The sequence below is a fragment of the Pseudophryne corroboree genome, chromosome 9 (genome assembly GCF_028390025.1).
Source record: "Pseudophryne corroboree isolate aPseCor3 chromosome 9, aPseCor3.hap2, whole genome shotgun sequence".
NCBI lineage: Eukaryota > Metazoa > Chordata > Amphibia > Anura > Myobatrachidae > Pseudophryne > Pseudophryne corroboree.
In genome coordinates this window covers 379,420,184-379,445,068 of record NC_086452.1, presented here as the reverse complement: position 1 = coordinate 379,445,068, position 24,885 = coordinate 379,420,184, and the positions used below count along the sequence as shown (strand labels likewise).

The following is a 24,885-nucleotide window of genomic DNA, read 5'->3' as shown; positions in this document are numbered from 1 at the left end:
TATTTTCTTCATAATGGCCAGTACTACTTGCAATGCTCAGGGTGTGCGATGGGGTCCTCAGTGGCCCCATCGTATGCAAACGCCTTCATGTATGCGATAGAAAAACACTTATTTAATATAGAAGGTGTAATTAATCCGAAAGTTCTGCTATACCGGAGGTTTATTGATGACCTCCTGATTATTTGGGTGGGCACAGAGTCGGAATTAGTCCATCTACTAGAATCCCACAATGCCTCCTCTAGTCCGGCCAAATTCACATTCAACATCAGCAAGGAAAGTATACAATACTTGGATGTGAATATTAAGTTAAGTAATCAGTCTATACAGACTAGCATATATAGAAAAAGTACAGATAGAAACAATCTGTTACGCAACGAAAGCTTCCATCCACTTCCTTTACGTAAAAGCTTACCGTATTCCCAACTACTAAGAGTCAAACGCATAACATCAGACCCGTCCCAAGTAGAACCAGCTTTGGATCAAATGATACAAAGATTTAGTGAACGGGGTTATGATAAGAGGGAATTAGCCAAACATAAACAGAAGGTGATGGGATTGTCACGGGAAACCTTGTTGAGACCGAAAGCTAAAAAAGAATTGTCCAACACTGTGATTCCATGGGTAAATAGATACACCACGCATAGCAGTGAACTCACAAAAAAGGCTAAGCAGTGGTGGCCCATGATTAATTCAGATAAGGATCTCCCTAGATTTAAAGACACACGCTTAATGCCTAGTTACATGCGCAATAAGAACTTGAAAGACAAAATTGTCAAGTTAGAAATTACTGACATAGATAGCGAGCGCCCAACACACTTTTTGACCCGTAAGCCAGGATGTTTTAAATGCTTGGGCTGCACAACGTGCAGCTCACTGACGGCCAACAGTACATTTAATCATCCACACACAGGTAAAAAATTCCAGATTAAATTCCCGGTCACATGTACTACGACTTACATAGTTTACATGTTGACATGCCCCTGTGGATTATCCTATGTGGGGAAAACCCAGCGCCAGTTCCGTGAAAGGATGGCCATGCATAGGATGTCCATCAGGCAAGCGTTGGAAGCTGGTCGTAGCGACCAACCGGTCGCACGACACTTCATGAAGCTTAAACATAGCGTAGCCTCATTGAGATCCATCATAATAGATCATGTACCGGCCCCAAGACGAGGAGGAGATAGGGCTAAAATGCTATTAAAACGTGAGAGTCAGTGGATTTTCACATTAGACACTATAGCCCCTAGGGGCCTAAATGAAACAATGGGGCTACAATGTTATTTGTAGCTATTTATAGTTATTTCTAATTATCACATTACTGTTGGTTATAGACCTAATATGCTGCATATTTATATGTATATTTGTATAGTCTAGCGATATTGGTATTGTGCAGTATGGTATGGGAATTTATCACATATAGGATTTGTACGATGACATCAAGGGAACGAATAACATGCAGCAGATGGATGTTTACTGGTCCATGACTGTGATCCGTGTTTTTAACGTTAGCGTTTGTCGTAGCAACCAGGTAACTAGGGGCTGGCCTGTCCGGCGGAGCGGGGTGACGTCAGTGCTCTGCGACGTCCTTCACAGACGCGTGGACCTGGGGAAGCCGGGCACCGCCGAACAGGTGAGCACACTGATGTTTTAATTTTGTGTTGTCCTAAGTGTATATATTATGCTTCTTGTTTGTTCATTGTTTGTGAGTCCTGCCCTGACGACGGGTGTAAGCCCGAAACGTAGGTGTAAATAAAGGCATTTGTTTAAAACCGCATATCAAGACTGCTGAGTGACGCCGATACCAAGCCTACATATCTGGAGCATGCAAGCTCACGGCTGGCACCGCAGCAAGCAACACTAGACCCCGCTAGGAGTGCCGGACATCTGGGACAATATATATATATATGTAACCATATATAAAGTGTTAATGATGTATATAAAAAAAAAAAAGTTAGAGTGGATAAATATTTGTAGTTTATTTATTGAATATATATGTTAAAAGTGATGTGAGTACCGGTGATTAACATGTAGACTGCAGTGGCATAGCGTAGGGAAAGTGGAGATGGAGAGGCTGAGTGGGTTTAGAAGCAGATGTCGGTGAGCATTCTGTCAGGCACTGACAGCTGTGACAGAAAGCTCTGGAATGCCACGAGCGCCCCACGAGCGCTACAGTGCTGCTGACTAGGGGGGGATAGCTCGTGGCTTCGGCGGGAAGAGGGAGCACGAGCCGTGAGTCTGGAGCGGTATAAATACAGCTCCTGACTGGCGGTTATGAGACTGCAGATCCCTCCGTTAGCGCCCGCACCCTGATGTTCACCGCTGCTGAAGGCTGTAAACTGTACAGCGGCAGTTGAGATCAGGGGGAGCGGTGCCAGACGGAGCTAGCCAGGCGGAGCAGAGGTGCTGCGAGCGGGCAGCAGAGGCAGAAGTGACCGCAAAGCCGGTGTACCTGTACTCTGCGCCCAGGCGCCGGCGGAGACGGGAGACGTGCCGTGCTGAGACGCCGCTGATATCAGAGTGGCTGTGACATCCAGGAGGGCGGTCGCAGGTGAAAGACATTGGGGGCCGAGTGATCGCTCCATAGCAACGGAGGGACGCCAGAACCAAGTCGCTTTCAGTCAGCCTAAGAAGCAGACGATAAGCGCCGCCCATAGCCGCATGCCTCAGCCTCATCAAATCCTGTCAGCAAGATAAAGAGAGGAGTCGGGGGAGTGTTTGCCCGTGATCAGCGCTTCTGAGGAATTGTAAGTGCATAATTAATCGAATGCATTATTGACACACTGAGGGACAAAGCACTCATAATAGACTTCTCAGCAAATCATATAGACTCCTTCTGTAAGGAAGATATCACACTGCAGAAGTTTAATTCATATATAGCTGCAGTATAAAGTACTAGAAATAGGAGTGCCTACATTGGTGTGTGTATAGAAGAAGCAGTAACTGGGGCATTGACTAAATCCTGTCCCCTTGCAAGCAAAGATTTTCATAAACTGGACAAACTGTTTATAGTCATATGGGTCACTATATATTGCAACCTCTATAAGACTCAAGCGTCCAGCACTACAATGCTAGTTGTGTGATGTTCCATAGATTATTATAGTATGTAGTACAGTTGGGACTGAAATACTAAAATTGCTGTCCCTTGACCCAGGAAAGAAAGTGGGGTAGTAGCAGTAACTGTACGTACGAAAGTAGAGCCTGAGAACACACTAGAAAAGGAACTGCCCTTGTAACAGTAAATTCAGTGAAAAGCTGATTAAAGAGATATATATATATATATATATATATATATATATAAAACCGCCATAGAACGGAAGTTGGACAGTTATCACTTCTAAGGGACATTTATAGATCAGAGAGTACAGACCGTATGTGAATATAAATATATGTATATAATTTATACGTATGCTACGGGTCAGTGTGAAGAGTTTAAGTGCTTAAGAGGAGAGTGAAGCGGAAAGACTAATATCCAAACTGAAGAATAAATGCACTGCTTGCTATATATACAGTTATAAAGTTACAAAGGTAGTCTCAGCAGTCTCATAAATTGCAAGGGATCTTTGCAGAAGAAACAGCCAGGACTTATGCGGTTACAGGGTATCCACTTATAGTGTGGCAATTAATTGAAACATTACAGCAGCTACATTTGAGATGGATACATTTACTAAAAACTAGCGTCAGACTACACAGAGCTTCAGGAAAAAGAGACACAATTGTAGCAAAGGGCAGGATATTCCATGCATGCTGTTTCATAGACATTACCTGATATCTTTATGTGGAGACTCTATCACAACTAAGGAAGTGGACAATATACTACAGATACAATTCATCCTATGACTAAGTCTCGGTGTGGATTTATTTAATATACTACACTGTACAGAGCACTTTCTGCTAAAGAAGAAAAGAAGGAAATCTAACTAAGCAGAAAGTGGAGAGTTTTCTACCCTTTATCTTTGGTTGTTGTGCAAGGTTTTCTTTATTATACACTAATTAAGGGCCCAGACATTATACCTATTTTTTGAGTACCCGGGTCACTCTTATTCTAATGTTATGGTAATTTTTTTGTGTGTTGCATGCAAAAACAACTTGTATAGGCTCTAGAAAGGGATATAGTGGGATAGGATTGAAATGTAAATTGCCTTACTATGTAGGAAAGAAATGTATGGCGTAAATACTCTTTTGTGAATGAATAAATGCATGTATTTATATTTACCACATATGTTGATGTGCTTTGAAATTTCATCCGGAGATCCTGAAATGCGAACAGAAGAACAGGTATAATATTATACTGAAATGAATGTGTGCATATATATGTTTTATGACACAGATAGGATAATCCTGTAGTTAATTCATTACTAAAGGTAGGCTTACCCAGGCAAGCCCAAATAATTAGCTTGGGTGGAGGCACAGATACTGAACAACCATCCCCTAGAGAAGTAATCTAGAATCTCATGTTAGAATATTAGGGGAGGGGTTACATTTGGAGGCACTTGGCCGAGACGAATATATTCAGGATAAAACAATGGAAAAATTTACTGGGGAAGATATTAGTGCTTGGTGTCAAAGGAAGAAAAAAGATCCCAAGAAATGTTTAAGTGTGGGAGGGAATTTTTCAGAATTCTCTGATGCGGAGATAGTAGAAAGGTTAGCCAGGTTATATGGAATAATTAGGCCAAGGGTTGTAGATAAATGGATGGGAGGATTGGGAAGAGTAATAGCAGTACTGATAGAAACAGAAAATGAGCTGGAGACTGATGTAATACCATTGATAGTGGTAGCTGATGAAAAGACGGGTAGGAGGTGGAATGTGATGTGGCCTAACATATGGGGGGATGGAGAAGAAGCAACTAGTGCACATATATCAGTGCCCTCTCTAGACAACCATAATAGAGATGAGAGGAATAGTGGTGGTGAAGGGGGTGACGCTCAGGATACTGGTACCAATGCCACTGGTGGACAGTTTGAGGTCATAATGGATAGAGTGGTCACTCAGTTAGAAAGGTGGCATTATGAAGGGAGTTATAGGCGGTTACGGATTTTTTCCGGGATTCTACCTGTACCATCAGGAGAGGAGACATATGAGGCCTGGAAAGAAGCGGCGGTACAACAAGTGGAAGAATGGCAATGTCCGGATAAGATAAAGAGACAGAGGGTAGTAGAAAGCTTGAGAGGGCCGGCTATGGGAATTATACAAGCTGCTAGACGTAGTAATCCTAATGCTACTTTAGAAACATTCTTTGAGGCATTAGATTATGCATATGGCACCCTTGAGGATGTGGGAGATCTCACCTCTAGGTTACACCATACATTTCAGGAACCAACTGAAAAGCTGAGTGCATTTTTGATTAGGTTAGACAAGTTACTATATAAGATAGTGGATAAAGGGGGTATAGTAAGGGAAGATGTGGACAGAAGCAGAATGAAACAGTTACTGCGGGGTGCATTGACCACCGACTCAGTAGCTCAGAAATTAAGATGTTTAGGAATTAAAGAACCTTTTCCTACTTTTAACGAACTGTTAAAAGAAGTCAAACAAGAAGAGGTATTAATAGAAATGAGAGAGAAAACGGTAAAGAAGGTTAAGGTAATACAACCTGTAGTGGAAAGCAATGCATTAGAAGAAAAAATATTAAAATTGATGGACGAACAAAGTAAGAAAATTGACAAATTCATTGCAGCACAGGCTGTGAATACTCAGCAAATATCCAACGAAAGCAGCCCCGTAAGAGGATTAGGTAGAGGGAGTAACAACTTTAATAGAGGATGTTTTAAATGTGGGAGAATAGGACATCGGGCCTTTGAATGTCATTTGAATAGAAATTGGAATCGGAATAGTGACCGTGTTTCAGGAGGTAACCAGAATACGGAAGGTTCAGGGTCGGGAAACGGACGAGGGCGGTCTGTGGGCCCCTCACAGGCCCCCTAGAGGTTAGTCACTGTGCTATGGGGAATTCCTGGAGGAGTGGAAGTCTACCAGAAGGATTGCTGGGACCTGCTCCCCTTTTGAATGCTAATATAAATGGACGTCACTGCAAGATCTTGGTGGATAGTGGATCCCAAGTTTCTATCATATTTGAAAATTGGTACCATGAGAACATTTCTGATGTACCCATCCAGCCCTTAAGCGGACTAGTAATATGGGGTCTAAGTGTTGAAAAGTACCCTTATCTAGGGTATGTACAAGTGACTCTTGAGATTAACAACAGGGTAAGAGAAGAGGAAGGGATGCAGACATCACTTATTGCATTGATATGTCCAGAAGTTCCTGAAGGGAGGGACGAACCACCCGTGATTATAGGGACTAACACCCGGATATACCCTTTACTGGCTGAATGGTACGAAGGAGACGAGGAACTGTCTTCTGCACGGACTTGTTGCCTTAAATCCGCTGAGAGTATAATTGTTTTAGAAAATAAATTTGATGTATGTTTCCAAGGGAGTGACATTTCTTTGGAGGAAAAATCTGCTTTAATTAAGGAGCTGGAATCTAAGAAACAGGTATTCTCTATGGGAGAATGGGATCTGGGGACAGCTAATGGGGTGGAGCACAGTATTAGATTAATGGATGAGACTCCTTTCCGGGAACGATCCCGCAGGATAGCTCCTGCAGACTTTGAAGACGTAAGGCAACACCTTAAAGGACTACTTGAGAATCAAGTTATAATCGAGTCTAGAAGTCCTTACGCTTCCCCCATAGTGATTGCGCGGAAAAAGAGTGGAAAAATACGAATGTGTGTAGACTATCGCACATTGAATCACAGAACTGTTACAGACCAGTATACAGTACCAAGGATAGACGAAGCTTTGGACTGTCTCCAAGGGAGCTCTTGGTTTTCTGTGTTAGATTTAAGGAATGGGTATTACCAAATCCCCATGAAGCCGGAAGACCGTGAAAAAACTGCATTTATATGCCCGCTGGGTTTCTTTGAATTTTTAAACATGCCCCAAGGAGTAAAAGGAGCCCCAGCTACCTTTCAAAGAACAATGGAAAGGACTGTAGGGGATATGAACTATAGGGAAGTCATTGTATATCTAGACGATATAATCGTTTTTGGAGCTACCCTGGAAGAACACAATAAACGACTTCTTAAAGTTTTGGATAGATTGATGGAAGGGGGCTTGAAATTGTCACTGGAAAAATGTCATCTCTGCCAATCTACGGTCAAATATTTAGGGCACATTGTAAGCAGAAGTGGGGTTTCCACCGACCCAGAAAAAGTGGAGGCCGTTAAGAATTGGCCTAGACCAACAAAGTTAAAAGAACTAAGGTCTTTCCTAGGCTTTTGCGGGTACTACCGCAGGTTTGTCCCAAATTATTCCAGTATAGCTAGGCCTTTAACCGATTTGACAAGAGGATATCCAACGTCAAATAAGAAGAAGAGGCGAGAACGGTCGGGTGAAGGAGGTCCCTTGCATAAAGTAAATGATCCATTTGGAGAAAGATGGACTACCGACTGTGAAATGGCCTTTAATTTGTTAAAGCAAAAATTGACTAATGCCCCTGTATTAGCCTATGTAGATCCTGGGTTGTCCTATGTCCTTCATATTGATGCCTCTTTAGAAGGATTGGGGGGTGTTCTGTATCAAAAACATTCCGATGGATTGAAACCTGTTTCATTCATAAGTCGAGGCCTAACTAGTAGTGAAAAACGGTACCCCGCTCACAAATTAGAGTTCTTGGCTTTGAAATGGAGTGTAATAGATAAATTCCATGATTATCTATATGGAGTGACATTTGAGGTACAAACAGATAATAATCCTCTGACCTATGTACAAACAACGGCCAAACTGGATGCCACGGGTCACCGGTGGTTGGCTGCCTTGGCGCTATATGATTTCACACTGAAATACAGACCAGGTGTGAGCAATATTGACGCCGACTCCCTTTCCAGAATTCCAAACCAGCAGATGGAAAATACAGAAGAAGAATGGATAGAGATACCTGCGGGAGAGATCAAAGGAATGTGTCATAAAATGAGTTTGAAAGTATCAGCTGGAAGTGAACAAGTTAGCGCTTTGGGAATGAAGTCAACCGCACTGCCTCCATCATATTGTTGGATTAGTCATGTAGAGCTTGAAGATTTGCCTAAACTGAAACGCTATCAAATTCGGAAAGAGCAACAACAGGACCCCTGCATACAACACTTAATTCCAGGTAGTAGAAAATCGGAAATTGCCCATGAATCTCTATTAGAAGTCAGACTGTTGAGGAAACAAAAACGTAATTTGCTTATAAAAGCAGGGATATTATACCGCAGCATTAGACAAGTGGATGGGCGAAAGAAGTTTCAGCTAGTGTTACCTAAGAAACACCGTGCTTTAATAATGCACGCATTACACGATAATCATGGCCATTTGGGATTTGAGAAAACATTAAACATTATAGCAGATAGATTTTACTGGCCGGGTATGGGAAAAGAAATAAAAGAATACTGCCAAAACTGCGGAAACTGTGTATTACGGAAAACGTTACCATCCAGAGTAGCTCCTTTGGTGACCTTTAAAAGCAAAGGGCCTATGGATTTGGTCTGTATGGACTACCTCTCCCTTGAAGTAGAAGAAGGAAAGAAGTGTAATATATTAATTGTAACAGACCACTTCACTCGTTATGCTCAGGCATATGTGACACCAAATCAAAAGGCCACCACTGTAGCAAATACTTTATGGGATAAATTTTTTATCCATTATGGTTTGCCGAATAGATTGCATACGGACCAAGGGAGAGACTTTGAAAGTCGACTAATAAAGGAAATGTGTTTGAGCTGTGGGATTTCCAAATCTAGGACAACTCCATATCACCCTCAGGGTGACCCGCAACCCGAGAGGTTCAATAGAACCTTGTTAGACATGTTAGGGACCCTGAATCCTTTAAACAAGCAGCATTGGAAGAGGCATATTGACCGTCTAATACACGCGTACAATTGTACCCGAAACGAGGCCACTGGATTTTCACCTTACTATTTAATGTTTGGGAGGGAGGCTAAGCTCCCAATAGATGTATGTATGGGAACTAATGCAGGCAATGACCCTTGTGTTTCTCATTTAAAGTATGTAGAAAGACTGAGAAGAGAATTGGGGGATGCCTATGCTTTAGCTGAGCGAACTGCCAATAGATTGGGGGAGAGGAACAAGGTTCGCTATGATAGAAGTGTGCGGGATCAGGTTCTGTGTCCTGGGGACCGAGTATTGTTAAGACAACTAGGGATTCCGAGGAAATTTAAAATTTCAAATCGATGGAGAGAGGACCCCTATATAGTGATAGAAAAGTTTAAAGACCTACCTGTGTATAGAATTCAGCTTGAAAATGGACAAGGTGCAGTTTTAACTCATCATAGGCAAAATCTACTTCCCATAGGTAGAGAAGTACGCCTAGAAGACCTTGAAAGTAAAAATAAGGTGGTACCATTTGGGAAGGAAACATCAAATAAGCTAACTGACTCATTAAGATCTAACAATGAGGGTGATGATGAGGGAGAAGATGAAGGTCAGGGCTGTTATTATAAGGATCCATATGTCGAAAGAAGGAAAGTGACTGATATAGGAGACATCAGGGGGCTCCCTGAGTCTTTTTCAGAGCCTGACCACACAATTACCTGTATAGATCCTGTAGAGTATGACAATGCTGTTCAAGATAAGGAGAGTAGTGGTTCAGGGGAGGGATTTGATCATTATTCTCCCTGTAGTGATATAAGCATAGAACAAGAAACTATAAACAGACCAAGAAGAACCTGTCAACCCCCATCTATGCTTACTTATGATGAATTAGGAATCCCTAGCATTATACCCAGGATAATACATCCCAATGCTATACTCACCTGGCCATATTTTGAGAATTTTACAAATAGTTATTGAATAAACTAATATTGTGTATATTCGTGGTAATCTAACCCAAATAACTTTGTTTAGATCACCAGGGGGAGAGTGTAACCATATATAAAGTGTTAATGATGTATATAAAAAAAAAAAAGTTAGAGTGGATAAATATTTGTAGTTTATTTATTGAATATATATGGTAAAAGTGATGTGAGTACCGGTGATTAACATGTAGACTGCAGTGGCATAGCGTAGGGAAAGTGGAGATGGAGAGGCTGAGTGGGTTTAGAAGCAGATGTCGGTGAGCATTCTGTCAGGCACTGACAGCTGTGACAGAAAGCTCTGGAATGCCACGAGCGCCCCACGAGCGCTACAGTGCTGCTGACTAGGGGGGGATAGCTCGTGGCTTCGGCGGGAAGAGGGAGCACGAGCCGTGAGTCTGGAGCGGTATAAATACAGCTCCTGACTGGCGGTTATGAGACTGCAGATCCCTCCGTTAGCGCCCGCACCCTGATGTTCACCGCTGCTGAAGGCTGTAAACTGTACAGCGGCAGTTGAGATCAGGGGGAGCGGTGCCAGACGGAGCTAGCCAGGCGGAGCAGAGGTGCTGCGAGCGGGCAGCAGAGGCAGAAGTGACCGCAAAGCCGGTGTACCTGTACTCTGCGCCCAGGCGCCGGCGGAGATGGGAGACGTGCCGTGCTGAGACGCCGCTGATATCAGAGTGGCTGTGACATCCAGGAGGGCGGTCGCAGGTGAAAGACATTGGGGGCCGAGTGATCGCTCCATAGCAACGGAGGGACGCCAGAACCAAGTCGCTTTCAGTCAGCCTAAGAAGCAGACGATAAGCGCCGCCCATAGCCGCATGCCTCAGCCTCATCAAATCCTGTCAGCAAGATAAAGAGAGGAGTCGGGGGAGTGTTTGCCCGTGATCAGCGCTTCTGAGGAATTGTAAGTGCATAATTAATCGAATGCATTATTGACACACTGAGGGACAAAGCACTCATAATAGACTTCTCAGCAAATCATATAGACTCCTTCTGTAAGGAAGATATCACACTGCAGAAGTTTAATTCATATATAGCTGCAGTATAAAGTACTAGAAATAGGAGTGCCTACATTGGTGTGTGTATAGAAGAAGCAGTAACTGGGGCATTGACTAAATCCTGTCCCCTTGCAAGCAAAGATTTTCATAAACTGGACAAACTGTTTATAGTCATATGGGTCACTATATATTGCAACCTCTATAAGACTCAAGCGTCCAGCACTACAATGCTAGTTGTGTGATGTTCCATAGATTATTATAGTATGTAGTACAGTTGGGACTGAAATACTAAAATTGCTGTCCCTTGACCCAGGAAAGAAAGTGGGGTAGTAGCAGTAACTGTACGTACGAAAGTAGAGCCTGAGAACACACTAGAAAAGGAACTGCCCTTGTAACAGTAAATTCAGTGAAAAGCTGATTAAAGAGATATATATATATATATATATATATATATATATAAAACCGCCATAGAACGGAAGTTGGACAGTTATCACTTCTAAGGGACATTTGTAGATCAGAGAGTACAGACCGTATGTGAATATAAATATATGTATATAATTTATACGTATGCTACGGGTCAGTGTGAAGAGTTTAAGTGCTTAAGAGGAGAGTGAAGCGGAAAGACTAATATCCAAACTGAAGAATAAATGCACTGCTTGCTATATATACAGTTATAAAGTTACAAAGGTAGTCTCAGCAGTCTCATAAATTGCAAGGGATCTTTGCAGAAGAAACAGCCAGGACTTATGCGGTTACAGGGTATCCACTTATAGTGTGGCAATTAATTGAAACATTACAGCAGCTACATTTGAGATGGATACATTTACTAAAAACTAGCGTCAGACTACACAGAGCTTCAGGAAAAAGAGACACAATTGTAGCAAAGGGCAGGATATTCCATGCATGCTGTTTCATAGACATTACCTGATATCTTTATGTGGAGACTCTATCACAACTAAGGAAGTGGACAATATACTACAGATACAATTCATCCTATGACTAAGTCTCGGTGTGGATTTATTTAATATACTACACTGTACAGAGCACTTTCTGCTAAAGAAGAAAAGAAGGAAATCTAACTAAGCAGAAAGTGGAGAGTTTTCTACCCTTTATCTTTGGTTGTTGTGCAAGGATTTCTTTATTATACACTAATTAAGGGCCCAGACATTATACCTATTTTTTGAGTACCCGGGTCACTCTTATTCTAATGTTATGGTAATTTTTTTGTGTGTTGCATGCAAAAACAACTTGTATAGGCTCTAGAAAGGGATATAGTGGGATAGGATTGAAATGTAAATTGCCTTACTATGTAGGAAAGAAATGTATGGCGTAAATACTCTTTTGTGAATGAATAAATGCATGTATTTATATTTACCACATATGTTGATGTGCTTTGAAATTTCATCCGGAGATCCTGAAATGCGAACAGAAGAACAGGTATAATATTATACTGAAATGAATGTGTGCATATATATGTTTTATGACACAGATAGGATAATCCTGTAGTTAATTCATTACTAAAGGTAGGCTTACCCAGGCAAGCCCAAATAATTAGCTTGGGTGGAGGCACAGATACTGAACAACCATCCCCTAGAGAAGTAATCTAGAATCTCATGTTAGAATATTAGGGGAGGGGTTACATATATATATATATATATAATATTGTATACCACCTACCCGTGGTTTTTTTTTTTTCATTCTTCTTTATACATACTACTATAGTAGCTTACTGTAGCAGTCTGCGGTGCTGTGCTGACCTGACAGTGTCCAGCAGGTCCGTCATCAGTCATTACATAATAAATATATATAGTACCTGTCCGGCTGCAGTACTAGTGATATTATATTGATTTCATCTCATTATCAATAATTTATCATCCAGTCTAGACTCTATATTAGCAGCAGACACAGTACGTTAGTCCACGGCTGTAGCTACCTCTGTGTCGGCACTCGGCAGTCCATCCATAATTGTATACCACCTACCTGTGGTTTTTTTCTTTCTTTCTTCTTTGTACATACTACTATAGTATAGTAGCTTACTGTAGCAGTCTGCGGTGCTGCTGAGCTGACAGTGTCCAGCAGGTCCGTCATCAGTCATCATTACCTAATAAATATATTATCTACCTGTCCGGCTGCAGTACTAGTGATATTATATATACATACATATATATATTGATTTCATCTCATTATCAATCATCCAGTCTATTAGCAGCAGACACAGTACGTTAGTCCACGGCTGTAGCTACCTCTGTGTCGGCACTCGGCAGTCCATCCATAATTGTATACCACCTACCCGTGGTTTTTTTTTTTCTTTCTTCTTTGTACATACTATTATAGAGTATAGTAGCTTACTGTAGCAGTCTGCGGTGCTGCTGAGCTGACAGTGTCCAGCAGGTCCGTCATCAGTCATCATTACCTAATAAATATATTATCTACCTGTCCGGCTGCAGTACTAGTGATATTATATATACATACATATATATATTGATTTCATCTCATTATCAATCATCCAGTCTATATTAGCAGCAGACACAGTACGTTAGTCCACGGCTGTAGCTACCTCTGTGTCGGCACTCAGCAGTCCATCCATAATTGTATACCACCTACCCGTGTTTTTTTTTTTTTCTTTCTTCTTTGTACATACTACTATAGTATAGTAGCTTACTGTAGCAGTCTGCGGTGCTGCTGAGCTGACAGTGTCCAGCAGGTCCGTCATCAGTCATCATTACCTAATAAATATATTATCTACCTGTCCGGCTGCAGTACTAGTGATATTATATATACATACATATATATATTGATTTCATCTCATTATCAATCATCCAGTCTATATTAGCAGCAGACACAGTACGTTAGTCCACGGCTGTAGCTACCTCTGTGTCGGCACTCGGCAGTCCATCCATAATTGTATACCACCTACCCGTGGTTTTTTTTTTTTCTTTCTTCTTTGTACATACTACTATAGTATAGTAGCTTACTGTAGCAGTCTGCGGTGCTGCTGAGCTGACAGTGTCCAGCAGGTCCGTCATCAGTCATCATTACCTAATAAATATATTACTACCTGTCCGGCTGCAGTACTAGTGATATTATATATACATACATATATATATATTGATTTCATCTCATTATCATCCAGTCTATATTAGCAGCAGACACAGTACGGTAGTCCACGGCTGTAGCTACCTCTGTGTCGGCACTCGGCAGTCCATCCATAAGTATACTAGTATCCATCCATCTCCATTGTTTACCTGAGGTGCCTTTTAGTTGTGCCTATTAAAATATGGAGAACAAAAATGTTGAGGTTCCAAAATTAGGGAAAGATCAAGATCCACTTCCACCTCGTGCTGAAGCTGCTGCCACTAGTCATGGCCGAGACGATGAAATGCCAACAACGTCGTCTGCCAAGGCCGATGCCCAATGTCATAGTACAGAGCATGTCAAATCCAAAACACCAAATATCAGTAAAAAAAGGACTCCAAAACCTAAAATAAAATTGTCGGAGGAGAAGCGTAAACTTGCCAATATGCCATTTACCACACGGAGTGGCAAGGAACGGCTGAGGCCCTGGCCTATGTTCATGGCTAGTGGTTCAGCTTCACATGAGGATGGAAGCACTCAGCCTCTCGCTAGAAAACTGAAAAGACTCAAGCTGGCAAAAGCACCGCAAAGAACTGTGCGTTCTTCGAAATCCCAAATCCACAAGGAGAGTCCAATTGTGTCGGTTGCGATGCCTGACCTTCCCAACACTGGACGTGAAGAGCATGCGCCTTCCACCATTTGCACGCCCCCTGCAAGTGCTGGAAGGAGCACCCGCAGTCCAGTTCCTGATAGTCAGATTGAAGATGTCAGTGTTGAAGTACACCAGGATGAGGAGGATATGGGTGTTGCTGGCGCTGGGGAGGAAATTGACCAGGAGGATTCTGATGGTGAGGTGGTTTGTTTAAGTCAGGCACCCGGGGAGACACCTGTTGTCCGTGGGAGGAATATGGCCGTTGACATGCCTGGTGAAAATACCAAAAAAAATCAGCTCTTCAGTGTGGAGGTATTTCAACAGAAAAGCGGACAACAGGTGTCAAGCCGTGTGTTGCCTTTGTCAAGCTGTAATAAGTAGGGGTAAGGACGTTAACCACCTCGGAACATCCTCCCTTATACGTCACATGCAGCGCATTCATAATAAGTCAGTGACAAGTTCAAAAACTTTGGGTGACAGCGGAAGCAGTCCACTGACCAGTAAATCCCTTCCTCTTGTAACCAAGCTCACGCAAACCACCCCACCAACTCCCTCAGTGTCAATTTCCTCCTTCCCCAGGAATGCCAATAGTCCTGCAGGCCATGTCACTGGCAATTCTGATGATTCCTCTCCTGCCTGGGATTCCTCCGATGCATCCTTGCGTGTAACGCCTACTGCTGCTGGCGCTGCTGTTGTTGCTGCTGGGAGTCGATGGTCATCCCAGAGGGGAAGTCGGAAGACCACTTGTACTACTTCCAGTAAGCAATTGACTGTCCAACAGTCCTTTGCGAGGAAGATGAAATATCACAGCAGTCATCCTGCTGCAAAGCGGATAACTGAGGCCTTGACAACTATGTTGGTGTTAGACGTGCGTCCGGTATCCGCCGTTAGTTCACAGGGAACTACACAATTTCTTGAGGTAGTGTGCCCCCGTTACCAAATACCATCTAGGTTCCACTTCTCTAGGCAGGCGATACCGAAAATGTACACAGACCTCAGAAAAAGACTCACCAGTGTCCTAAAAAATGCAGCTGTACCCAATGTCCACTTAACCACGGACATGTGGACAAGTGGAGCAGGGCAGGGTCAGGACTATATGACTGTGACAGCCCACTGGGTAGATGTATGGACTCCCGCCGCAAGAACAGCAGCGGCGGCACCAGTAGCAGCATCTCGCAAACGCCAACTCTTTCCTAGGCAGGCTACGCTTTGTATCACCGCTTTCCAGAATACGCACACAGCTGAAAACCTCTTACGGCAACTGAGGAAGATCATCGCGGAATGGCTTACCCCAATTGGACTCTCTTGTGGATTTGTGGCATCGGACAACGCCAGCAATATTGTGTGTGCATTAAATATGGGCAAATTCCAGCACGTCCCATGTTTTGCACATACCTTGAATTTGGTGGTGCAGAATTTTTTAAAAAACGACAGGGGCGTGCAAGAGATGCTGTCGGTGGCCAGAAGAATTGCGGGACACTTTCGGCGTACAGGCACCACGTACAGAAGACTGGAGCACCACCAAAAACTACTGAACCTGCCCTGCCATCATCTGAAGCAAGAAGTGGTAACGAGGTGGAATCCAACCCTCTATATGCTTCAGAGGTTGGAGGAGCAGCAAAAGGCCATTCAAGCCTATACAATTGAGCACGATATAGGAGGTGGAATGCACCTGTCTCAAGCGCAGTGGAGAATGATTTCAACGTTGTGCAAGGTTCTGATGCCCTTTGAACTTGCCACACGTGAAGTCAGTTCAGACACTGCCAGCCTGAGTCAGGTCATTCCCCTCATCAGGCTTTTGCAGAAGAAGCTGGAGACATTGAAGGAGGAGCTAACACGGAGCGATTCCGCTAGGCATGTGGGACTTGTGGATGGAGCCCTTAATTCGCTTAACAAGGATTCACGGGTGGTCAATCTGTTGAAATCAGAGCACTACATTTTGGCCACCGTGCTCGATCCTAGATTTAAAGCCTACCTTGGATCTCTCTTTCCGGCAGACACAAGTCTGCTGGGGTTGAAAGACCTGCTGGTGAGAAAATTGTCAAGTCAAGCTGAACGCGACCTGTCAACATCTCCTCCTTCACATTCTCCCGCAACTGGGGGTGCGAGGAAAAGGCTCAGAATTCCGAGCCCACCCGCTGGCGGTGATGCAGGGCAGTCTGGAGCGACTGCTGATGCTGACATCTGGTCCGGACTGAAGGACCTGACAACGATTACGGACATGTCGTCTACTGTCACTGCATATGATTCTCTCACCATTGAAAGAATGGTGGAGGATTATATGAGTGACCGCATCCAAGTAGGCACGTCACACAGTCCGTACTTATACTGGCAGGAAAAAGAGGCAATTTGGAGGCCCTTGCACAAACTGGCTTTATTCTACCTAAGTTGCCCTCCCACAAGTGTGTACTCCGAAAGAGTGTTTAGTGCCGCCGCTCACCTTGTCAGCAATCGGCGTACGAGGTTACATCCAGAAAATGTGGAGAAGATGATGTTCATTAAAATGAATTATAATCAGTTCCTCCGTGGAGACATTGACCAGCAGCAATTGCCTCCACAAAGTACACAGGGAGCTGAGATGGTGGATTCCAGTGGGGACGAATTGATAATCTGTGAGGAGGGGGCTGTACACGGTGATATATCGGAGGATGATGATGAGGTGGACATCTTGCCTCTGTAGAGCCAGTTTGTGCAAGGAGAGATTAATTGCTTCTTTTTTGGTGAGGGTCCAAACCAACCCGTCATTTCAGTCACAGTCGTGTGGCAGACCCTGTCACTGAAATGATGGGTTGGTTAAAGTGTGCATGTCCTGTTTATACAACATAAGGGTGGGTGGGAGGGCCCAAGGACAATTCCATCTTGCACCTCTTTTTTCTTTAATTTTTCTTTGCGTCATGTGCTGTTTGGGGAGGGTTTTTTGGAAGGGACATCCTGCGTGACACTGCAGTGCCACTCCTAGATGGGCCCGGTGTTTGTGTCGGCCACTAGGGTCGATTATCTTACTCACACAGCTACCTCATTGCGCCTCTTTTTTTCTTTGCGTCATGTGCTGTTTGGGGAGGGTTTTTTGGAAGGGACATCCTGCGTGACACTGCAGTGACACTCCTAGATGGGCCCGGTGTTTGTGTCGGCCACTAGGGTCGCTTATCTTACTCACACAGCTACCTCATTGCGCCTCTTTTTTTCTTTGCGTCATGTGCTGTTTGGGGAGGGTTTTTTGGAAGGGACATCCTGCGTGACACTGCAGTGACACTCCTAGATGGGCCCGGTGTTTGTGTCGGCCACTAGGGTCGCTTATCTTACTCACACAGCTACCTCATTGCGCCTCTTTTTTTCTTTGCGTCATGTGCTGTTTGGGGAGGGTTTTTTGGAAGGGACATCCTGCGTGACACTGCAGTGACACTCCTAGATGGGCCCGGTGTTTGTGTCGGCCACTAGGGTCGCTTATCTTACTCACACAGCTACCTCATTGCGCCTCTTTTTTTCTTTGCGTCATGTGCTGTTTGGGGAGGGTTTTTTGGAAGGGACATCCTGCGTGACACTGCAGTGACACTCCTAGATGGGCCCGGTGTTTGTGTCGGCCACTAGGGTCGCTTATCTTACTCACACAGCTACCTCATTGCGCCTCTTTTTTTCTTTGCGTCATGTGCTGTTTGGGGAGGGTTTTTTGGAAGGGACATCCTGCGTGACACTGCAGTGACACTCCTAGATGGGCCCGGTGTTTGTGTCGGCCACTAGGGTCGCTTATCTTACTCACACAGCTACCTCATTGCGCCTCTTTTTTTCTTTGCGTCATGTGCTCTTTGGGGAGGGTTTTTTGGAAGGGACATCCTGCGTGACACTGCAGTGACACTCCTAGATGGGCCCGGTGTTTGTGTCGGCCACTAGGGTCGCTTATCTTACTCACACAGCTACCTCATTGCGCCTCTTTTTTTCTTTGCGTCATGTGCTGTTTGGGGAGGGCTTTTTGGAAGGGACATCCTGCGTGACACTGCAGTGACACTCCTAGATGGGCCCGGTGTTTGTGTCGGCCACTAGGGTCGCTTAGCTTAGTCATCCAGCGACCTAGGTGCAAATTTTAGGACTAAAAATAATATTGTGAGGTGTGAGGTATTCAGAATAGACTGAAAATGAGTGTAAATTATGGTTTTTGAGGTTAATAATACTTTGGGATCAAAATGACCCCCAAATTCTATGATTTAAGCTGTTTTTTAGTGTTTTTTGAAAAAAACACCCGAATCCAAAACACACCCGAATCCGACAAAAAAAATTCGGTGAGGTTTTGCCAAAACGCGGTCGAACCCAAAACACGGCCGCGGAACCGAACCCAAAACCAAAACACAAAACCCGAAAAATTTCCGGCGCTCATCTCTAGTGATAAAGTGAAAATAGGTTAGTGAGAAAGGCTGCTGAAAAGAGCAGGGGTAAATTAGTGAGAGGTAATGAAGTGAGAGATAAAGTAGTGAGAGGTAAAGTAGTGAAAAGTGAAGGTAGGAAATGAATTACATTGAAACAAAACACACGATAGGGATGAAAGTAAATATGAAAATAAGTGTTAATATGTGTTGCTCCTGAGGCAAAACAGCCACAACAGTCCAGGGGGACCGACACCCCGGAAATGCTCCCCCATCTGATAATCCAATATACATTTGTGCAGGACTCACCTTGCTCTGCATGCAGTCTAAGAAATGTCAGGAACCTAATTAAACCAATATATAGGACAGGTGGGCGTGGGTGCTACCACCAGGTAGAAGGGGTCTCTGGACTTCTATTGTGTATGTAAATACAGTTACACAGCATTAGGTATTCAGGGGAGGAGTCCTGGGGTGCACACCGGTAATGAGACTAACCTATTTTCACTTTTTCACTATGTATTTTTTTATTTTTGTGTTGCCCTGGGGTCACTCAGCTGCTTAATTTTTTGGGGGTCTCGCGCCCTAGATTTGTACCCCCCAAAATGTTAGGGACTTGCCTGACTAATGAGGTCACCTGGACATGGTGGGAAAGCTGTTACTTATGGCCATAACTATACGAAGAACCTTGCTCAAAATGCAAAATTTTATTGCAATGATTATTATGAATAAATTGGTAATGTTTGAATACCTAATGCCCAGTGGTAGCACCCACGCCCACCTGTCCTATATATTGGTTTAATTAGGTTCCTGACATTTCTTAGACTGCATGCAGAGCAAGGTGAGTCCTGCACAAATGTATATTGTATTATCAGATGGGGGTGCATTTCCGGGGTGTCGGTCCCCCTGGACTGTTGTGGCTGTTTTGCCTCAGGAGCAACACATATTAACACTTATTTTCATATTTATTTTCATCCCTATCGTGTTTTGTTTCAATGTAATTCATTTCCTACCTTCACTTTTCACTACTTTACCTCTCACTACTTTATCTCTCACTTCATTACCTCTCCCTAATTTACCCCTGTCTTTTCAGCAGCCTCTCTCACTAACCTATTTTCACTTTTTCACTATATATTTTTTCACTTTTGTGTTGCCCTGGGGTCACTCAGCTGCTTCATTTTTGGGGGGTCCCACGCCCTAGATTTGTACCCCCCCAAAATGTTAGGGACTAATGAGGTCACCTGGACGCGGTGGGAAAGCCGTTACTTATGGCCATAACTATGCGAAGAACCTCGCTCAAAATGCAAAATTTTATTGCAATGATTATTATGAATAAATTGGTAATGTTTGAATTGTGCACCTGCAACCTTTTTCTTTGTATGCAGTTCTACTGAAAGGTCTCCGCAGGGTCGCACCTCTCATTACCGGTGTGCACCCCAGGACCCCTCCCCTCTACATACACATACAAACCACGGATGACTAGAACATGCTTAAATAGTGTAAGCAATCACCAATTGTGTAATGTGCTAATTTTCACTAAGCATGCCTATGCAGGTATAAAACACCCTCTGAACCATATGCACATGCTACCTGCATCATGGAGTATGACCTTGCACAGGAATTGAGGCAACTTCGCGAAGAGTAGGCTGCAATAGGGGACAAACAAACAAGAATCCAACAAAGGCTACAGCTGTTGGCACAGGAACAAGAAGCTGGCTTTGCAGAGAAGACAGGAGCTGGACCCAGTCCTGAAGTCAGTAGCGCACGCAGGGGGGGTTCTGAGTACCCAGAAACCCCCCCTGATCAGTGCTAGCCGTCAGACACTCTGTCTGCATCTCTGACCTGGACGGCTGTTATGATGAGCCGGCCGGATGCTGACAGAGAGGAGCTACAGTATCAGTGCCACTGCCGAGTGCAGTACTGCCAGGAGCCTCTAGAGGCCCACATCTTCATTTGTGCTGTCCACACAGCAAGAAGTCGTCCCTGAGCACTGAGCTGACATGAGGCATGCAGCTCAGAGGCAGGAGCAGGAAACGTGGGGGAGAGACCTGACCTGACATAGGGGACTCCAGAGATCACACACACAGGAGCTGGGATCCTACAGAGGAAGAGTAAGTTTGGCTTTGTGTGTGATCTATCTACAGTCTTTCTCACTCAGTTTTCTTCTGTCTCTATCTATCTACAGTGTCTCTTTCTTTCTCTCTCTAGTGCTTCTACGTCTGTCTATTTATCTATCTATGGACTGGTTTCCATTATATATATATATATATATATATATATATATATATATCTGGGATCAGTATGAGATACTGATGGATGGGATGCCGGCAGTCAGTATACCGACAGCGGCATCCCGTCTATTATAATCCCGACAGCCCCTCATTTAGCCCCCTAACCCTCATGTTTTCCCTACCCTAACCATCCCAAGTGATGCCTAACCCTAACCAACCCTTTCCCGCTGCCTAAACCTAACCCTCCCCGCTAGGTGCCTAACCCTAACCTCCCCCTGTATGTGCCTAACCCTCCCTCTTCAGTCCCTAACCTTCCCGGGAGTGTACCGTAAGTCTAACCCCCTTCTGCTGCCCGAACCTATCCTCCCCCCCCCCCCCCCCCCCCTTCCCAGTGCATTCCGCTGTGCGGACGTTTGGGATGCAGGCTGTCTGTATTTTGACGCCGGCATCCCGTTTTGCGTCAGTACATTGACGCCGTGAAGATGTCCTCCATCGGGATCCCGGCATCGGTATATCGACCCCTGGGATCCCGTTTGTGTAAATACTGTATATAGATGTGTCCTGCTATGTTGTTGCCACATCGCATCATTCATAACGTGGGACGCGTGTCCCCACGCATCGCAGTGCTGCTAGTAAATGCTGTTATATGCAGCAACAACATAGCAAAACACACATGGAAACCCCCCCTTAGAAATCCTGCATTTGCCCCTGGAAGTACTCCCATCTACTGGGCAACAAACACAACAAGAGGCTGGTGTGAGTTCCTTGGCTGAGGAAGATGTGGGCCAAACTGAGGAAGATTCTGGCCCAACTACACAAACGCAACAATCCAAACCACAAAGTGAAGAGGAAGGTGGAACTAGTTCTCAGGCTACTGCATCGCAGGCAAGGACACAAAAGAGAAAACGCTAACCACCATTTACCAAGAGGGAGTTGGCCATTCTCGTTCCACAAGCCATTGAGAAGATTCATTTTAGAAATAAAAACATGGGCGCTGACAGTGGCGGATCCAGGGGGGGGGGGCACTCAGGCCCGTGCCCCCCTGTCATTTGTGGCCTTCTTTCCCCCCCCCCCCCCTCCCGGCGCCGCACAGGGAGATGACGGGCGCCCGCTGAGATTGTGTTACCAGCGGGCGCCCGTCTCCCTGCACAGCGGCAGCCGGAGGCAGGAGCTCAGTACTGAGCTCCGGCTTCCGGCGCTGTCACTGTGCGCCGTGCGCTATGGGAGAGACGTCAGTCATGACGTCTCTCTCATAGTGCTGACTGAGGAGCGGTCGCCCAGGGAGGAGGAGGACTGCAGCGGCCTGGAAGCGGGAACGGGGCTCGGTAAGTATGTTTTTTTTTTCTTCCTTAATGCAGCGGGGGCATCTACTGGGGACAAACTACGGGGGACATTACTACTGGGGGGGCATCAACAAGGGGCATTACTACTGGGGGGGCAAACTACTGGGGGCATTATAACTGGGGGGCATCTACTGGGGGCATCACTACTAAGGGGTCATCTATTGGGGGCAGCTACTGGGGGACATTTTTACTGGGGGCCATCTACTGGGGGCATTACTACTGGGGGGGTCATCTATTGGGGCAAACTCGTAGGGGGCATTATTACTGGGGGGTCATCTATTGGGGGCAGCTACTGGGGGCATTATTACTGGGGGGCATCTACTGGGGGCATTACTACTGGGGGGTATCTATTGGGGGCAGCTACTGGGGGACATTTTTACTGGGGGCCATCTACTGGGGGCATTATTACTGGGGGGCATCTACTGGGGGCATTACTACTGGAGGGTCATCTATTGGGGGCAAACTCCTATGGGGCATTACTACTGGGGGCAAACTACTGGACGACATTATTACTGGGGGGCATCTACTGGGGGCAAACTGCTGGGGGACATTATTACTGGGTGGCATCTACTGGAGGACTATTACTGGGGGCCAACTACAAAGGTGCTAACTACTGACGGCGTAACTACAGGGGCATTACTACTGGCAACTTAACTACAGGGGCATTACTACTTGGGGGCCAAACTTCTGGGGGCTTAACTACAGGGGCCAAACTACTGGGGGATAACTACAGGGGCCAAACTACTGGGGGCATTACTACTGAAGGCTAAGCTACAAGGGGGCATAACTACGGGGGCTAAACTACAATGGGGCATAACTACAGGGGGGCATTACTACTGGTGGCTAAACTACTGGGGGCATTACCACTGGGAGGCTAAACTAAAGGGGGGGGGGATAAACTACTGGGGTCATAACTGCAGGGGAATTACCACTGGGGGCATTACTACAGGCAACATTACTACTGGGGGCAATACGGGCATTGCAAAAGGGGCACCACTACTATGGGGTCTATATAAGGGGCCCTACCAGTACAGTGTACATTGCATAATGAGCGCTACAACTGTGGGCATTGTATAAGAAGCGCCACCTCACATGCACCGAAGCCGCACGCAAATGTACTTGCCCCTTCCATGGTGCCCCCCCTATCATTTTCTTCTGGATCCGCCCCTGGGCGCTGGGACCAAGGGCTGTATCTGGAGTGAGATCACAGATGCTGTGAATGCTGTGGGCCTAATTGTCCGCACACCCCAAGAAGTGAGGAGATGGTAAGTACATACTGAGGTACACTCTAAAACACTATTGTCTGCATTTACTAAGATGGAAGCTTGATTTTAGATGTAATGTTACCTATAGCAACCAAGACTATTACATATGTAACCTTCTAGAAGGTGCTAGATAAATTATGTGCTTAATGTTTGTTTGGTATGTTTTCTACCTCTATCTTGAAGTTAAATTTACATATTACAATATATTCTGCTATGTATGTGGACAAGTAGAAGTTGGCCAAAGTAATGTAGTGTGTGATATTTGTGACTGCTTTATGTATACAATTGCAACAAAAGCAAAAATTGGGAAGAAAATGTACTAATGTTTTGTTTTTTACCTTACCCATAACCACAAAAACATCTGTAGTTGGGCTAACTTCAAGTTCCGGCTGTAATTTAAAAAGTCTATGCAGTGGAAAGCTTTGAGGGCAACAGGGGGAGGGACACTCCCTGAGACTTTCGAATTTACGAACTTGGAGGAGCAAGTGATGGTCTGTGTGTGATATGAGGAGGTGGCAGGTGTGTCCAAAATGGACACCGACATACCTGCCCTTGAATGTCCACATGCCTTGGAAGGTGAATAGTTTTTTTTTTATTATTATTTTTAGACCTTAAAAACTTAAAAATGTTGGTCCCAAATTTCTTTCTTTTTTTTTTTACATTTGTCTCCTTTTCCAAACACAGCACAGAAGGTGCAGCTCACTGAGGATGAGGAGGGGGAAAGCAATGACAGCTCCAGTGTGGGGCCAGTAAGCCCACCATCCCGGCACCACACTGGCACATTCCCCCAACCCAGTCTCCCGGAGCTTCTTGTTGAAATTGTCAGCCATGGAAGAATGAATGCCGACTTCCATGACCAGATGCTCCGGGAAGTCCGTAAGCTGAGTACCATGGTCCGTGACCTGTCCTACACTGTGCGACAAGGCATGTGTGACATCTCCTCCTCTGTGGCACAAGGAATGCAGGACATATCCACCACTATTGGCCAAGGCATGCAGACCATCACAGCCCTCCTTGGCCAAAGTCTCAGGGAGGCTATAACACCTGCCCTATCCCCTAGCCCAGCCCAGGAACAAGATCCCACTGGGCAAGCCTCTTGAAGATCCACACAC

The 24,885-nt window shown here is 44.8% G+C and overlaps 1 protein-coding gene and 1 long non-coding RNA gene across 2 annotated transcripts in view; both read left to right on the top strand.

Annotated features, from left to right (window-relative positions):
• The first annotated feature begins 4,522 nt into the window (after window positions 1-4,522).
• Window positions 4,523-5,926, top strand: LOC134958828 (paraneoplastic antigen Ma1 homolog). Its single transcript, XM_063941543.1, has one exon. It carries the CDS (start codon window positions 4,523-4,525, stop codon window positions 5,924-5,926), a length of 1,404 nt encoding a protein of 467 aa, XP_063797613.1.
• A 14,998-nt stretch (window positions 5,927-20,924) lies between these two features.
• The window catches only part of LOC134958283 (uncharacterized), a 120,168-nt gene continuing 116,207 nt past the window's right edge, over window positions 20,925-24,885 (top strand). Inside the window, exon 1 of the long non-coding RNA XR_010186932.1 lies at window positions 20,925-21,045. This is a non-coding gene — a long non-coding RNA (uncharacterized LOC134958283). The remainder of the gene's footprint in view (window positions 21,046-24,885) is intronic.

Excerpts from the sequence above, each read along its gene's own strand:
- LOC134958828 (XM_063941543.1), top strand. The coding sequence starts at position 4,523 with ATGGAAAAATTTACTGGGGAAGATATTAGTGCTTGGTGTCAAAGGAAG.